Source organism: Pezoporus flaviventris, unplaced genomic scaffold (genome assembly GCF_033815535.1).
Source record: "Pezoporus flaviventris isolate CSIRO_AGI_PZ_B2104156 unplaced genomic scaffold, CSIRO_AGI_Pfla_v1 ptg000066l, whole genome shotgun sequence".
Lineage (NCBI taxonomy): Eukaryota > Metazoa > Chordata > Aves > Psittaciformes > Psittacidae > Pezoporus > Pezoporus flaviventris.
The window spans coordinates 7637021-7648421 of NW_026892614.1; the positions used below are offsets into that span (position 1 = coordinate 7637021).

General features: G+C 46.4%; 1 protein-coding gene across 1 annotated transcript; it reads right to left on the reverse strand.

Annotated features, from left to right (window-relative positions):
• Window positions 1-5582: 5582 nt before the first annotated feature.
• On the reverse strand, window positions 5583-10533 carry LOC133278412 (cytochrome c oxidase assembly protein COX20, mitochondrial). The gene is made up of 4 exons (XM_061471126.1): window positions 10317-10533; window positions 7552-7666; window positions 7344-7407; window positions 5583-6756 (listed from the first exon to the last, which is right to left on the reverse strand). The coding sequence occupies exons 1-4, from the start codon at window positions 10347-10349 to the stop codon at window positions 6615-6617; spliced, it is 354 nt and encodes a 117-aa protein (XP_061327110.1). The 5' UTR covers window positions 10350-10533; the 3' UTR covers window positions 5583-6614.
• Window positions 10534-11401: the final 868 nt, after the last annotated feature.

Consider the following 11401-nt stretch of genomic DNA (forward strand, 5'->3'; position numbering starts at 1 on the left):
TCTCCTGCATGGAGCTGGGGCCACCAAGCACCATAGTGCCTGCCAGTGCTCAAGCGCACTGGTGGGCTCCCGTTCTGGCTGTGGTAGGAGCTGCTGCTCTGAGAGAGGAGGCTGTGTAAGGAGCCGCAGTGCTGCGGTCTGCAGGGCAGCACGCTGCACCCAGCCCAGCACGGTGCTGAGGAGATGCCATGGTCTGCTCAGAGGTGGAGGGGATGGCGGAGGCCAGGAGATGCTTCCAAAAACCCAACATCTCCCTGGAGGTTCTCGGGAGGGGGTTGCTGCTCCCGCAGCAGCGCTGGCACAGCCCCGGGATACCCGTGTGCCTCTGGTGCTTGGCAGCCGGCCAGGCCTTTCTTGTTTCTTCCTTCAAGGAAACACCCGTGCAAGGCACATGAGAGACTCCAGCAGCTTCTTTCAGCAGGTCCGAGCACAGAGAACAAAGAGTTTTCAGGAATGATCTTGCTTTACAGATGCTGCCCTGAAAGGTGTATTATCCAGCAAGCACCAAGTACGAGCATCCTCTAGCTCCAGAACAACCCAGTGACAATTACACTGCTGGAAGCAAAGGCTGCTGGGGGAAGGGAGGGAGTGCTTGGGCTCCTCCTTGAAGGGTGGCTGTATCTGAGGCATTCCACTCAGCGTGGATCCCACTGGAGGTCACCAATAGTTGGACAGGGCTGCTGATGGTACCTGTAACTGAACTCTGAGCACTGTCAGGTTTGCCACCTGCCACCATGGGAGGACGTGGTTTGATGCAGGGCTGTGGTTTGGGGGATCTCATAATCTGGTGGTCCTCTGGGAATTCAAGTGTGGGGAGGGTGGCTGCACACTTGTCCATGTAATGTGTGTGTGCACGGGGGCATCCTTTGCTCTGCTTGAACCAAATGTGGTTAGGGTTAACATTTGTCCCCCCTCAGGCAGGGACACCTTCCACCAGACCACTGTGCTCCAAGCTGCGTCCAACCTGGCCTTGAACATTGCAGGGATGGGGCAGCCACAGATTCTCAGGGCAACCTGTGCCAGTGTCTCACCATCCTAATGTCTAATGTAACTTTACCCTCTTTCATCTCAAAGCAATTCCCCCTTTCTGTGTCCCTACCTGCCACTGTCAAAAGTCCCTCTCCAGATTTCTTGTAGCCACTTTAGGCACTGGAAGCTGCTCTAAGGTCTCCCCAGAGCCTTCTCTTCTCCAGGCTGAACAAGCCCAGCTCTCAGCCTGTTTTCATAAGAGGGGTGGTCCAGCCCTCGGAGCATCTTCATGACCCTCCTCTGCACTCACTCCAACAGGTCCACATCCCTCTTGGGTTGAGGGCACGAGAGCTGAACACAAGTACTGCAGGTGGGGTCACATCAGAGCAGAGCAGAGGGGCGGTTATCACCTCCTTCCACCTGCTGGCCACGCTGCTTTTCATGCAGCCCAGGACACATTTGGCTTTCTGGGATGCAAGTACATTGGATGACCTTGAGAGTGTCCATACGGGTACCAGAGACACATGGACTGAGGTGTGGCATCCCCAGTATGAGGACAGGGATACATAAAATGGTGAGTAGAAGTGAGCACTGACTGCCTTTTAGGATGTGAATGAGCATTGTGCCTGTTAGCAGGTAAACTAAGCCCTCTGCAGTAGTTATTGGGGGGGACGGGATGACATGACTTTGTGAGCTTTAGGAAGAAAGGGCTGCTCAACCGTCAAGGGCTTTAAGTGTTGCATGAAAGCACTGTAAGCACAGCATGTGATAATCACTGGTAATGCCGGATTTCTTGGGGGAGCCCAAACAGAACATCATCCCCTCTATTTCGAGAAACAGGCTGCTGGGATTTTTTGTTCTGTATTTGCTCTATGAAGGACTCCTGCAACAGCCATTTGTGTTAATGTATCTGCTCAGTAATAAATCACCTATTGGCTCCTCATCCTCAGCAGTGGTGCTACTACCTCAGCCAGAGCCTGAATGTTTCCTCACAGGGAAGGGGATGTTAGCTGCCCTGTAATCGCTTCAGTAACATATCCTAAATGTTCTGCTGGTGGTGGCTGTGGGCACCCTGACTGCGAACTTGCTCAGAAGAAGGAGCCATGGGCAAATTTGGGCTGGGTGGTTTGCAGGCAAAGACGTCGCATGTGTAAATGCACACCGTGATCACCGGAGCCGATCACAAGCTGTTTGCCAACAACAGGAGAGGCGAGGAGCTGCAGTGTGGGGAGAGAAGCTGGCTGAGAGCAGATCCGCTGCTGCTCATAACAGCATTCGGCAAAATAAACAAGGAGTTTAAGAAAGTAAGCAAAGCATGCGTGTCCTCTTCAGAGCATGAAGACAGAGAGGAGCAGCTTTACCTCTATGAAATAGATCACTGGGCTGTGGTGAGTCTAGAGCAGCCCTGCAGTGGTAACTGCCCACTCCCACCGTACATGGTAGGTACTGCTGCCAGTGGGCTCCCGGCATGTTCACTGGAGGGCTCTGACACAGCCGTGCTCATGACAGATGGCAGAAGCAGGGAAGATTAAAATGTTGTTCTCAGAATGAACTGCTCTCCATCTTTAAAACAAGCACACTGAGGAGCACCGTGACCTGTTCCTGCGGAACAGGCAGACCTGTTGCTGGGCAGCTCTCAGGCAAACTGTGAGCCCGCACACACTCAAGGGGAGTGCATGAAAATGTCTCAGGGTGCTGCCAGACACAGGTAAAAGCCTGCGTTTTCCTCAAATTATCTCATCCAAGGCTCTACCTTTTCTTCACCAGCCTGTTCCCCTGCCCCCAGCTGAAGGTTTAGCACACATATTTGCTTAGTGTAGTATTTTGTGTTCCAAGGCCTTGCGTCACATTAACAAGAACTCAGCTCCGCTTCTGACGTATGATTAATTCTTGGTTCTTCAATTAAAAACAAGACAAAAAATCATCAAAGGATCACCTGAACACACCATAAAACTGGTTAGGTATTCTTCTGATCAGTTTTCTAAGGCAGTAACAATGTAGTTATCTCAAACTTTAAATGGAGCAAACCAAACAATCAGTAACCACTGAGCTCAAGCTGGAATGCCTGCATAGGAATGAAGGAAGTACAGGAATTAGTCTCCTAAGCTGGAGAAAATCTTTCACTTGGGAGCTCATTACAACCAAATTCACACAGTGCTTCGTTGTTGTGGGGCTGCTTACCCCAGATATAACAAACGTATACCCCCAAAACCCAAAGCAGATGCAGTGACAGGAGGTGACCTTTCCCTTGCAGCACTGGAGGACCTGGGGTGTGTGGTGACACACAGAGAACAGCCAGGGAGCATGCAAACCGCAGCGAGCACCAACACCTCCCCAGAATCTCTGCCTGGGGAAGGATACAAATGACCAGTTTGGGGTGGCAGCTGTAGTTACCTCTACTGTCAACTTCAAAGGCTCCTGGGGTTTGAGTCAGTCACACTTGTTGATGGCTGAAGCATGACACTGCTGCAGCGCAAGGCAGTGAAGAGCAGAGGCCAGCCGATGACATGCCTCTACTGATGGAGTTGGCAGCCTCTTGCTTTGACAGCGACTTTCCTTCCTGAAGGGCTTGGGGAGTCGCTCTGCTCACTGCAGGGAGCTGTGTGAGCCTGCTGCAGGGGACTAGCAAGCACCTTCTCACAAGAGTATAGTTCCTGCAGGGAGAGTGAGGTGTGGAGGAGCAAATGGGGTCATAAAACCATCTGTTTGTTTTGGTGGTGTTTTAGGTTGCTTTAAGGGAGGATTTGACTAACTTCAGGGATTAAAACTAAGTCTGCTTGTCAGCCACCGCTCAGTGACCAAGTAATGCAACTGCCAGTAAAACAAACAGGATTTTAACAACTTTACAGTAGCTTAAAAGTGCCACACTTCATTCTCTCCTTCAGGCTCAGAGGGCTGAAAACCAAACATCTTCAAAATCACTACGTATCTTTCTAGTAACTGTTTAGTAGGTTTTAATTTGAACCTTGATAAAGCAAGAACTATCACATCTGTCATTAGCAGCAATACTTAAGGTAACAATACCAAATCTGACAATAAAACAGGGATGTACGTTATGTGTTTCTATCAATGACTCATGGCTCACTAATTAAAAAAACAGGGAATTGCTTTCAAATGTTAAAATTACTTCTATTAGGTTACTCTAACTTTTATTTTCTTATGAATGCATTCTAATTTATGACAACTCACAGCTTTGGGAGTGGGGGTTTAGTTCTGCCCCTCTCTCCCCCTTCCAGTGGGGGCTGGTAACCCATCAGTCACTTTCAATCCACTTTCCATAGCCAGCACAGCAGCAGCTGGAGCCAGCACTATAAGGAATTGTGCCAGACTTTTCCCTGCACGCTTATCCATGAGCATTCTTCCCTCTGCTAGTGCAACCCCCCCCCCCCCCCCTTCAGGCCAGCAAATCCTGCTCACAGCTTCCCAGTCTTATCCCCACCCCACCCCATTCAGCAAATGCTGACTCTTGGTTAGCTCAGTTCCACCTCAAGTTTTAGTAGATAATGAAGTTCAGATGTGTCAGCCAGAGGGCCTGTGCTTCCTCTTTCCACATTTTCCTGTTAACATCTGGCATACCCTCTTTACACTTTGCCCAGTGAAGCAGAAGTATCAGATGGACTATCTATGCAATGCAAATACATCTAGAATTTCAGTTATTGGCCAGAATTGCTAATACTGTAGTTAAGCTGTTATTGTGCTAATAGTCTTAAATGCAGTAGCTTAAACCAACACCAATTAGCACCGGAGAGGATTTAATGCTGCAGTTTTCCCAGATTTTTTAATATACATAATACCATGATGCTTCTCCCTTTTTCTCCTCAGTACACAGTAGCTGTGCACTTTGAAGGATGCCATTATGCACATGCTCACTTCTTTCGTATCACTGCAGAACAGCATTTCCTTCTTTCTCTACAACTGCTCTTTGCCAAAGAGCAAATTTTCTTCTGCATGCTTTTGTTTCCTAACCTACCCCCCGCTGAACTGTGATCTCACAGCCAAAAGACCCCCTGCTTAGGTTGCAGTTCCTTTTCTTAGGTCAGATAGGAAAGAACTCGGCCATGTATTAAAATAGAAGCTTGCTAAGTCCTGGTTCATGGCTCACTCAGTTTCCCACTGCTGCTCCAAGAGCTTTATGAACACCTATCACTCCTAGGGGAAGGAGTTTCCTTCCCTCTCACCCTCCACACCCCCAGCACTGAACCAGGGAGAAACATTTTCCTCTTCTGAATTAGAGCTAGCTGCCAGGCAACTTCTGAGTTCAGATCTTGCAGTGAGAACAGGAAGTGTTTCACTGAGCTGTATCAAGTCTTCCGGAGGCATTTTATATAAAACTATCAAAAGAGTGTCCTCCAGAAAAGTTATCTTTAATATTTTGTCCAAAGAAACAAGAGGAATAGGGGAACTAAAGGAAATACAGTATACAGGTTTGTTTTGTAGGAGGCTAATCCACAGAGGGTAAAAGTTTAATTACCTTAGTGTAAATAGCATGTTTGTTTAGGGCTGTCAAGTATAATTCCAAATTAAGTAAGTAGAGCAATGCTGCTGTTTACACCTGGATTCCCAAACCTTCTCTCACTGACTTAACAGCAGATCACAAACTCTCTCAGACTAAGTACAGGTGGAGGGAAAGGACTAATTTTGCTCAGTGAATGCTTTTGGACACCCAAAATTGCTTAACATAATATAGCATAAATAATTTTGTGGAAATAAATACACACATACACATATGATATATATATTGGGAGAGTGGTATAGACAGAAACAAGCAAGGAATGGAATATTATGCCATCACTCTTATTTACCAATATGCAATTAGACTTAACACTGTATTGCCAAATAAGATGGTCTCCTTGAAATTATACAGTGCTACTTCTTTTAGCTGAATATGTACAGTGAAATACACAAGAACACGCCTTTTAAAAACAATCTGCTGACCACTGCTAGGTAGAATGTAAATTATTACTGCACCATTTGTAAGGAAATATCTTAAACAGAAGAGAAAGATTTTTAACTGAGGAAAAAGATCACTTACATAGCTTAGACTGCTTCTGAAGTGTGATTTTATGCTTAGTTTCACACAGACAGAACAAAGCTGGACATCCTTTAACTTCACAGTATATATCAATGATCTGAGGTTATTCTGCAGCTGAAATCTTACAAAGACTACCGATACCACCCATACTGCATAAGCGAAGCATTCACCTACTGTTTAGGCATTCCTGTTTGACAAACAGCACAGTTAACAGTAGCACTGAAGGATACATTTACTCAAGAGAACAGCTGATGAAAATATTTTCCTGTATTTAAATGAGATGTAATTACAACTTTGCTAAAATGAACCATTCCCTTTACAATGGAAGTTAAAGCACTCCCAAATCATTGTCATAAATCCTCTGTGACCCTGTAATAGCACACATCAGTTCCACAGTGTTTAATAGGAGGTCATTCCTAAGAGCGTACACAGTCACACACACACACGAAACAAAGAAAGGCTTGTGCACTGACTTTACAGATACACCATAAATTTCTTGCTTGGATTTGCTAAGACAACAACCATGATTTACCTACAAACTCACAGGGAAGACTGCCAGTTTTGGACCACCTCCTCCCAAAGCTCTACTAGACCACAGTTCCTCTGTAGCAGACTATGAATCACTTCTTTCATTGCCAGTTTGTTTTCTTGCTGGATCAAGATGACTGCCTTCATACAAGATTTTGTTCCTCACTGCTTCTTTAAGCATTCTTTGCCGGATCCTTTGCTGGGCCAGATTGTACCTGCAGTAAAACCTAGAGGAGGGGATGAAAAGAAAACACGATTCCCTGCTTTATATGAGTGACAGTATCAAGTTATTCAGCCAGCTGAAAAGTTTAAACCACATATAATAATGCTAGTAAAATTCATCGTGCAATGATACATCGTGAAAATATTCGAGTAACTGCTATTTTTTTCAGGCAAGCATTATGGAGCCACTGAGGAGCAGCATGTACAAATTCACTGGAAAATGCTAGTTTCCATAATGTGGATCTTAATTTCACTACCATTTAGTATGTTACCTTTGTAATCAGGGCAGAAGGATGGCAGAGGTAAAGGAAAAACCGAAAGACTTAAGACAGATAGAAGTAACTGGGTGGTTTGATCTCTTAGCAGACAAGAAACAATAGCAAGTTTTTCTAAAAAACACATTAACATAAAAATTCAAACGCATTGAACCCTTCCTTCACAAAAAAGAAACACTTTGGGGAGAAAGAGGGGATGCTTTGCTAGGCAAGTTTTTTAGAGTTTCAAAAACAGTGTGGAAGGTCAAACAAGGATCATCACACTGTACAAAGCAGACAACATAGGTCTGTCAAAATTCAGGAACTGTTTTACGTACCAGTATCCTAACGTGGTGCAAATAAAGCCACCAACTGCAAAGTCACAAGATCTTCTAACTCTACCTGGAAGAAAAGACAAATATCCTCAAAAATAATTAGAGAAAACCCCTGGGATTACTTCCCATTATTAATAAAACCTAACAGCAAATAGGAATGATTTTTTCTTAGCAAATAAATATATAAAACGCAGAAAGAATAAGTACTTACTAGTTGCTAAAAAATATCCAAGGCCCACAACTAAAGATCCCACAGAGCCATAGAGCACTGATTCTCGTGCACATGGGACGCTCTGAACATCAAGAAATCCCAGGAGTTTAAAGGACTGAAAGAAAACAAAGCAAAACATAAATTAAAACCACGACTTTTGTGCAAGCCCCTAATACCAACTCCACTGTAAAATCGACTTGTTTTCTTAGCAATCAAAAACAACCACTTGAGGATTTTCTATTTCCAGAGCTTTACTTCAGCAAAAATGAACATGCACAGCTGTACCAGGAATGGTTTGGGATGAGTTAACTATTGATTTAGACAACATCATTTTGTACAAACCTGCTGATCCATCCTTTCTATTGAATATTATGAAAGAACTCTTTTAGTCTTCCTTTACATTCCCTCAAAAAAGGAGAAAACTCTAAAGAATCCGGGATCTTTGTTCAAAACTAAAACACATCACAACAAACAGATTAAGGTTGCAACTAATTATGCAGTTTAGTTATGCCACATAATGTTAATATCTGAAGAGGCAAGTGTGCTTAAAAAAAAAGTGCCATTACTGGAGAAGGCACATGTAGAGAACCTTATACTGAACCCTGAATAAAACCAATTATAAACCAGTAAATTTTAACCTAATCCTATGTACATGCAGGAGCTGTGCACAGGAATTTGTCTATATACAACATGTATTCAAATGAACCTACTGGTAAAAATAAAACTACTTCATACTCAGTCTCACATCTATAACCTACCCTAGCTTGTATCTATTAGCTTTCTATTTAATCCTCAAACATTAACTACACAAACCGAGCCATGAACTGACAAATACGTTTTTCACCTCAGAGATGCCTACACCAGCTTCTGCATACTCCAAGTCTTCTTAAATATATCTTGAGGTGATCCTGCCCCTCTACTCTGCTCTTGTGAGACCTCACCTGGAGTATTGTGTGCAGTTCTGGTGTCCTCAACATAAAAAGGACATGGAACTGTTGGAACAAGTCCAGACAAGGGCCATGACAATGATCAGGGGACTGGAGCACCTCCTGTATGAAGACAGGCTGAGAAAAGTTGGGGCTGTTCATTCTGCAGAAGAGAAGGCTGCGTGGAGACCTCATAGCAGCCTTCCAGTATCTGAAGGGGGCCTATAGGGATGCTGGGGATGGACTCTTCATTAGGGACTGTAGTGACAGGACAAGGGGTAGTGGGTTAAAACTTAACCAGGGGAAGTTTAGATTGGATATAAGGAGGAAATTCTTTCCTGTTAGGGTGGTGAGGCACTGGAATGGGTTGCCCAGGGAGGTTGTGAATGCTGCATCCCTGGCAGTGTTCAAGGCCAGGTTGGACGAAGCCTTGGGTGACATGGTTTAGTGTGAGGTGTCCCTGCCCATGGCAGGGAGGTTGGAACTAGATGATCTTAAGGCCCTTTCCAGCCCTAACTATTCTATGATTCTATGATACTCAAATATAACTTGAATTTAACTCATATTTCCCACCTGACAGACATCCTTGCAAATGCACATAGGTACCACAAGCCAGAGTGAGAAACTACGTACAAGGCCTCAAAATGGCATGGATCAGGGCGAAGGTGGCCGCACTGTAGCAACATCTGTGCCTCTGCCTGCTACTAACTTGCTAGGGATAGTGTATTTAAATTGTTAGACCATTAAATACTACATGTGCAACTGTATAAACTAACACCTTGAAAGACTATTTTCAAATGGTTTAACTTTTTTCGTAAAGCTGTTATACTTGGACAAAGTAGATTTTGAAGATGGAGTACTACAGCCAACTGTTTGTAGAGGGCTGACAGCTCTGTGAGACAAGCCGTTGTGAAACACATCTGACTGTGGTAAAGCGCCTGATAACAGCTGGATTTGTATGCAAGTATGGAAATCCCCGTCAATAATTTTATCCATGTTCCCCATGGACAACCATCAGCTGTTTCCACATAATCCCCGTGTACAAGTGAGACAAAAAGGATTTGGTCTAATCTCCTAATGGGCAATTTCAAGTACTCCCATGTGAAAGAAGTCACCCGATACGTTGCTGTTGTTGGCTAAGAAGGTATCCCTGCTACATCCGTGCAGCATGATGCATCCTTTTAAAATAGTATTTCACCTGTTGCTACACTTGAAATCACTTGTTATGACTCTAACTATTTCTAACTACTGGCATTATGAAAGCCTGTCATGACAAGTGTTTTACTCACAAACAGTGGGGACCCCGAGAGGGGTCCGTGGAAAAATAAACACGACACACACATCCCTCCACCAATGTAGCCCTATGGAGCCTCAGAACTGCCATCGCTTTCCAGGAATTGTTCCCTAATTATTTCCTCTGGGGCAAAATCAGCGGAGGTTTATGACTCGCCGGCGATAACTTTCCCTGTCCCCAGGGTTGGGCTCCCTCTCGGCTGCCGGCACAGCTCACCCTCATCCTCACCCTCACCTTCCTCCCAGGGCCCGGCTGCCATTACGCGGGGCGGGCGCCAACACCTTAAACCTCCTGAACGGCCCCACGCACCGCCCGTCTCTGTGCGGATCACAGACCCGGCCCCCACCGGGGCCGCCTCTCGGCCGCCGCCCCGGTACTTCCCCGCCGCGCAGTCGAGGCGAGACGGGCACGACTCCCTCAGCCGCCCACGTGAAGCCGGGCCGGGGGCACTGGGGTTGCCGTGTGTGTGTCGTGGGCGCCCCGGTGCTGGGGGAGGGCTGCGGCGCCGTACAGAGCCCCCTCCCTCCCCCGCAGTCCTCCATTACCTTCCTCGGCTCAGAGTCGCCCTCGCCCGCCATGACCTGACAGCGCCTCCCCCCCTGCCGCGCCGCGCACCACCGAGTGCGGACTACGGCCGTCTAGAGCAGGCAGACGGAGGAGGCCGCTCTAGCCGCGCCGCCCCGCCCCATCTCTATGGTGTCCGCGGAGGGGCGGGGGGGGCGGGAGCGCCGGCGCCATTTTAGGTCCAGCGCCGAGATTCCAGCAAAACCCTTTGTTCGGTGAAATGGGTCACGGCGCGGGGCGCGCGCACGCACGCACGCACGCACATGCGCGGGAGGGGAGGGGCGCGGGGAGGAGCGAGGGGCAGGGAGCGGGGCCTCATAGCCGGGACTGAGCGCGGGTGTTAAAGGGGGTGGTAACAGGTCTGGGAGGTGTAAACGCGATCAGCGGGTAGCACCTAGTGGGCGGAGGAAGAGGTGATGGATCATTGTTTGGGTGTGGGTAGCCGAACGGCGCAGGCTGCGGGGAGGGAGGAGAGGGAAGGGGTTGTTTTCAGTGTCCCTTGCAGGAAGCAACCCGGAGTGCTGGAATGAGATGAGGAAACGATAACGTGAAACTGGGAGGAAAGTACCCTGGTGGCGGGGGAGGAAGAACTGTTTCAAAAGAAATGCCCTTGATAATGGTCTCCTGTGGGACGTCTACAAGTGAACCGGACAAAATACACGGGGGTTCAGTAGGCCTGAGTGTGCGGGAACAGATGCACATATATGAGATAATCACTTGGTTGTACCTGTAGTAATAGCTGAAGAGGTGGATAATAGAGTAAGAAGTAATATCCTCTGAGTAACAGAGGATAGAGTTTAAACAGTTCTGCAAGATACTGTGAAAATACATTTGGCTGCAAGAAAACAAGTCCCTACGTGCTAAGTAAATTAATTGGGCAGACTCAGTTCAGGACCTTTGTGTCTTGGCAATAAAGTATAACAAAGGTAAGAGATAATCACAGTTTGATTTAAAAATTACATAACTGAGATATCTTCAGACCTTGTTAAAGTTGGTTCTTTCATGTGTTTTGTTTTTAATCCTATGCTAAATAAAATGGTCCTTTTCACACTGAAATTTAAACTGA

Excerpts from the sequence above, each read along its gene's own strand:
- LOC133278412 (XM_061471126.1), bottom strand. The coding sequence starts at position 10,349 with ATGGCGGGCGAGGGCGACTCTGAGCCGAGGAAG. Across the intron at positions 7,408-7,551 it reads TGGATATTTTTTAGCAACTA|GTAGAGTTAGAAGATCTTGT; the intron begins GTAAGTACTTAT and ends CTTTTCTTCCAG. Across the intron at positions 6,757-7,343 it reads TGCACCACGTTAGGATACTG|GTTTTACTGCAGGTACAATC; the intron begins GTACGTAAAACA and ends CCCCTCCTCTAG.